The sequence below is a fragment of the Lipotes vexillifer genome, unplaced genomic scaffold (assembly GCF_000442215.2).
Source record: "Lipotes vexillifer unplaced genomic scaffold, Lipotes_vexillifer_v1.1 scaffold591, whole genome shotgun sequence".
NCBI lineage: Eukaryota > Metazoa > Chordata > Mammalia > Artiodactyla > Lipotidae > Lipotes > Lipotes vexillifer.
The window spans coordinates 1,388,745-1,394,548 of record NW_006791954.1 but is presented as its reverse complement, the minus strand read 5'-3'; the positions used below and the strand labels follow the sequence as shown (position 1 = coordinate 1,394,548).

The 5,804-nt window shown below is 61.7% G+C and overlaps 1 protein-coding gene across 1 annotated transcript; it reads left to right on the top strand.

The window, feature by feature from the left end:
• Window positions 1-276: 276 nt before the first annotated feature.
• On the top strand, window positions 277-4,593 carry NXPH3 (neurexophilin 3). The gene is made up of 2 exons (XM_007465084.1): window positions 277-502; window positions 2,855-4,593. Exons 1-2 carry the CDS (start codon window positions 449-451, stop codon window positions 3,557-3,559), a joined length of 759 nt encoding a protein of 252 aa, XP_007465146.1. The 5' UTR covers window positions 277-448; the 3' UTR covers window positions 3,560-4,593.
• The last annotated feature ends 1,211 nt before the right edge of the window (window positions 4,594-5,804 follow it).

The window sequence follows — 5,804 nt, the reverse complement described above, 5'->3', positions numbered from 1 at the left end:
GGGTCTCGGCGCGGCCAGGGGCGTCCGCCAGGGGGCGCGCCGCGACGGGGCGGGAGGGGCCGTCTGGTCTGGGGAATTAGCACAGGGACGAGCGCGCGCGCGGGTCCCCAACACATCTGGGCGAGAGCGGCGCCGCTGGAACCGAGGGGGCATATCTGGATCGGCGGAGCCACCGCGCAGCTGGGGCCCTTCGAGGCGCTCGGGGCACCCATCTGGGACCTCGAGAGGGGGCCGTGCCGCGCGCAGCTGGACCAGGGGAGGGGGGCGGCGGCTGCACAGCTGGACCGAAGGGGGCGGGGTCGGTCCTGGGCGGCTGGCAGAGCGAAGGGCCGCGAGTGGCCTGGGACTGGAGCATGGGACGGCGCGCCTGAAAGAGCAGGGGTGAGGAAGGGCCTGGTACCCTGAGGGGGAAAGACGAGAGAAAGGGGCACGAGAGCAAAGGAGGAAGATGCAACTGACTCGCTGCTGCTTCGTGTTCCTAGTGCAGGGCAGCCTCTATCTGGTGAGTGGTCCGCGGGGAGCGGCGCGGAGGGGCGGGGGCCGGGAGGATTGGGGGAGAGCGCGGGAAGCTTCCAAGCCCGAAAACTTTCTCCCTTCCCCTCAGCATCCCGGGGATGGAGCGGAAGCCTGGAGGCTGGGGGAGAGGGCGGGGCCGAGGCCAGAGACTGGACAGTAAGGGTTAATAGGGGCGGGGAGAGGGTGCTGGGCTGGCCCACCCACTCGGCCTCTGGTGGCGGGAGGTGCGACGGGCACGAGGGAAGATGCCCGCAGCCGTCGCCAAGGGTTACTCGACCCCTTCCCGGGCCCCGGGCCGTGCGGAAGGGTGGGGGGGCGGGGATGGCTGTGGAGCTGATGACCTGGCAGAGTCATCAGAGCTGTGGACTCTTCCCTGACCTAGGGGCCCCGCGCTCTGGGTCCCTCAGCGTACGAGCCAGTACAGGCGCGGGGCGGCCCCCGCGTCCCTCGCTGCCGCCTCCCCTCCCGCTCCCTCCCTCCCCGCCTGTTGTTTTCCTCTCCTCTCCCGGCTGCGCGCAGCCCGAGCCCCACAGGACCTGGGCAGGCGGCTCCCGCCCCGGGCTCTCGCGGCAGCTGAGCGGAGCGCCCAGAGCTCGCTCCTTCCCGGCGGCCCAGCACGCGCGGAATCAACCCCAGACCCCAGCCCAGGGCTCAGCTCCCCTCCGACCCACCAGCTGGGTCGGGTGGCCAACCGCCACCCACCAATCCCGTCTTGGAGAAGCCTCAGCCCCACACCTGGGTCTGCCCTTCTCCTCAAAACAATAATCACCTTTGCCACTGTGTGGAAGAAACCCTCCCTTGTCACATCCCCACCCGGGGCCCTTCTCCCCATCCTCCAGCCATTCAGCTGTGACCCCCGGCGGCCGAGTACACACAGGTCTGCCGCCTTGAGCCCAGCCCCCAGAGCTTCCCCTCCTACTGTCCCTCTGCCCCACCGTTGGGTCCTGGCAGGCAGGGCCACTGCACACAACCCCAGGCGTGGCCAGGGCCAGAAAAGAGACCACAAACCCCTTTGGAGCCCTCCAGACCTCAGGCATCCACACCCTCATCCCAGGGTCACCAGCAAATCCAGATGCTGCCCAGCTGTGAGCTGGTGCCCCGGTGCTCATAACGAGATACATAAGGTGAGTACTCTCTTCAAAAGCTGAGCAAACCCACACCAGGCAGCTGTCCTCAGGAAACCTGGTTCACTCCCTGATGCCCTCCTGAGCTGTCCTGTGTTTGAGCTTGTCAGGCTGTCCTGCTGGCCTTCCCCACAGCTCCTTCAGGAAGCCTCCCCAGATGTTGCCTGTCAATAGAGCTGATGCAGCAGAGGCCAGCCAGGCCTCCGCAGAGTTTACAGGAGATCCCATGTGGGGATGGGGCTTGGATAAAATCCCAGTAGAAGGACCCATCTGGTTTGTGAGCCCAGGAGTGCAGTGGCTTGGGAGGTCTGACTCTGTGTGACTTAGCCTTGTAGTGATGTGACCTGTGAGTCTGGTGTCCCCATCTGTGAAGTGGGAATAATAAGAACTCCTACCTCCTAGTATAAGTAATATCCTGGCAAGTTATCACCAGTGGTCCCCGGAAGAGAGTTTGGCCCTCCTGGGTATGGAACTCACCCCAGGTCTCCCTCAAATCCTCCTGCCAAAACCTAAACTGCATTTGTACTTGAGAGAGAATTGCACTGGGTTCTGTTTTCCTTTCAATCATCTGTTGGTTCTCTTGCCTCTGAAGGCAGAAACTATCCCAGGATAGGGATGTTGTCTCATCAACAGACTAGAAAGTCCCAAAAGAGCCCCTGTCAAACTAGGGGCTCTCTCAGCATAGAGATGGAGCTCTCCTATCTGACTTGGGGCTTTTTGAGGGCACAGACTGTACCTCCCCCATCAGCCTGGGAATTTCACAGAGTTGGGGCTCTACCTCTCCTATAAGAAAGGGGTGCTCTGTCATCACAGCTTCTTCCATCAGATGAGGGCTCTCCCAACATCGGGAGCTGGGCCTCCCCCATTAGACTCGGGGCTCCCTAGGAGTTGGGGCCACGTACCTCTGCTGCCGTGGTCTAATGGAGAGAATTCTCCACCATCCTTCCAAGACTTTGAACAGTGACCAGAGGCAGGACAGTGGGGAGAGGAGCTAGGGGTGACCTGAGTGTCAGAACATGAGAGGGAACCACGACACAGGCCAGAGTGCACACCCAACCCTCAGAGTAGGTGGGCAATGTGCAGGGCCCCCTCAGCCCCAAGTCAGAGTGGAAGGGAGGGCAGAGAGGTGATGCCGGTGGTGGGGAGCAGTGAACCAGAATTCCTGGGTCTTCTGGGGACCCAGGTGCTCATTCTCCTCCCAACTCCCTCCACAGGTCATCTGTGGCCAGGATGATGGTCCCCCTGGCTCAGAGGACCCTGAGCGTGATGACCCTGAGAGCCAGCCCCGGCCCCGGATGCCTCGAAAGCGGGGCCACATGTCACCTAAGTCCCGCCCCATGGCCAACTCTACTCTCCTAGGGCTGCTGGCTCCACCTGGGGAGGCATGGGGGGTCCTCGGGCAGCCCCCCAGTCGCCCGAACCACAGCCCCCCACCGTCGGCCAGAGTGAAGAAAATCTTTGGCTGGGGTGACTTCTACTCCAACATCAAGACGGTAGCCCTGAACCTGCTCGTCACGGGGAAGATCGTGGACCATGGCAATGGGACCTTCAGCGTCCACTTCCGACACAATGCCACGGGCCAGGGCAACATCTCCATCAGCCTCGTGCCCCCCACTAAAGCTGTAGAGTTCCACCAGGAGCAGCAGATCTTCATTGAAGCCAAGGCCTCCAAAATCTTCAACTGCCGGATGGAGTGGGAGAAGGTGGAACGGGGCCGCCGGATCTCGCTCTGCACCCACGACCCAGCCAAGACCTGCTCCCGAGACCACGCTCAGAGCTCAGCCACCTGGAGCTGCTCCCAGCCCTTCAAAGTCGTCTGCGTCTACATCGCCTTCTACAGCACAGACTATAGGCTGGTCCAGAAGGTGTGCCCGGATTACAACTACCACAGCGATACTCCCTACTACCCCTCCGGGTGACCCTGGGCAGGCCACAGAGGCCAGGCCAGGGCTGGAAGGACAGGCCTGCCCACACAGGAAGCCATCTGTCTGGATACTGGGCAGGGAGAGGAAGGGGCCTCAGGCGGGGAGCGCGGAGTGGCGCCAGGGCCAAGCCTCAGGTGGCGGGGAAGGGGTCGCAGGTGCTGGCCCCAACCTGAGGCTGTGGGGCAACCAGGACACAGGAGCGCTGGCCGAGGAGTGGGTTCTCTGGGCGGCCTCCCAGGGCTTCCGCACTGAGCGATAGAAAGATGCTGGGTCCAGGAGGCCCCTGGAGCAAGCAGACCGATAAAGTCATTGAGGGGAGCCTAAAACCTCGGCTCCCTCCCTGCCATCCTGCTAAAGAACACAGCAAGGAGAGGGTTATTTCATCCGCGAGGACAGCACGTGGGCACTGAAGGATGGCGGAGCTGGGGCTTCCTGGGAGCCAGCACCGGAACTCTCCAGCCCCACCCAGTGGGCCGACCCGAGCCCTCATCCTGGACTGTGGCTTGAGGCTGAAGTGGTGACCTGTGGAGTCTTCGATGTCTTGACAAAGAGACCATCTGCCCCCAGCCAGGCCACCCCTTTCCAAAATTCCTTCTCTTGCCATTGCTCCCCACCCCCACCCTTGTGCTGAAGGGGACCCTCGTCCTTAAGCTGAGACAGGGGGCGATCGTAATTCTCGCAGCACCAAGACCACACGTGGAAGCCCACCCGTGAGCCACGTGCTCATCCTGCATCCCACTCCTTGCTGGCTCCTCGGGGAACGACCTTCGCCAGCGAGTGAGCCTTCCATAGCCAGTCTTGCCCATCAGCCCAGGTCTTGCCAGGACCAGAGATGCTGCCTCCCCTGTGGCCCATGGGACCATCTGCAGCTCGGGGCAGGGTGAGGCCACACCGCGGCGGGTGTGCTGGACCTGTCCCGTAGTGTCTGTCTGTGGGGGTGGGGAGGGGGGAGGTTTTGTGAAATCATCAGTTTGTTGACTTCTATGTGCAGACTCTCGTTCTCAGATCAAGGAATAAAGCTTCCCTGGGCATTGGACTCTGAGTTATTGAGGAGGGGTATGGGAGTGTGTGGGGGGGGGAGGGCCACAGGCACCCCGTGGTCCGGCCAGAGTTTCTCAGATGGCAACAGGACATTTTCTGGAGTCCAGAGCTGCCGGGCTCCAACAGCTGCTGGACCTGATGCTCCAGGGCTTCCCTCTCCACCCGCTTTCCAGCCACGAAAGCTGGGCCGGTGTTGTGCCGGGGCTGGTAGGGGGTGAGGGTGGCATCTGCAAAGTAGCTGGGAAGGAAGAGGTAGTGGGTGGGATGGGCCACATGCGGTGTCCCCTGTCACCTTCCTGGATATCCGTCTGATGGGCCCGCTGGGGTCCCAACACTCTTGTCCGTATTTTGCTCTGTGGCCTTGGGCAAGTCCATTGTCCTCTCTGGTTCTCTTTTCATTTTTTTCCCTATAAAATGAGGAGCTTGCCCAGCCCAGAGGTTCTCAAATGTGAGTGGGCTTCTGAATCACCAAGAGGGTTGTTAAAACCCAGATTTCTGGGTTCTACCCCAGAGTTTCTAATTCAGTAGGTCTGGAGTGGGGCCTAAGAATTTGCCTTTCTAATGAGTAATGAGTGCCCAGGTAGACACTGATGGTCCCAGCCCAGGGACCACACTTTGAGGGCCTCTCAGATGTCCTCTGAGTTCCTTTCTGGCTCTGGCTTCCTGGGACGAGGAGCCACCTCTGATGCTTCTCCTCATTGTGATTTCCAGCGGCTCCTCCTGCAGAAGTCTCCTGGGAAGGGTCCCTTCAGAGAATCAGGGGTATTGGGTGTTCAGTCTGATGACATGCTCGGGGAGAAGCAGGCCAGGGTGGGGTAAGGACAGAAGGGGCTTGAAAGCAGCCATCCCCCTGCCCCAGCCCATAGGAGGGCCTCAGAATGGATGGCTGCCCGGGGCACCTCATCTGGGAGTTAGCTGGGCTAACTCCATTCGAGCTCCATGTGGGGAAGGCTGGGCCCCCGCTACCAAGATCACAGTGCCCTCTCTGGAGGCCATTCGAGATCTGCTCTCTTGGGAGGGCGGCGTGCGGGCCCCCTGGGTCCCTTTTGGCCAGGTAGCCAGAGTGAGGAGAGTCCTAGCATGAGGGTAGGGTGCTCTGGCCACCCGCAGCCTGTCGCCTCTGCCCAGCAGCACTCAACACGGACTACCGCCCTCACACCGCAGAGCAGAGCTGGGTGGGGTCTCAGAAGCCACCTTG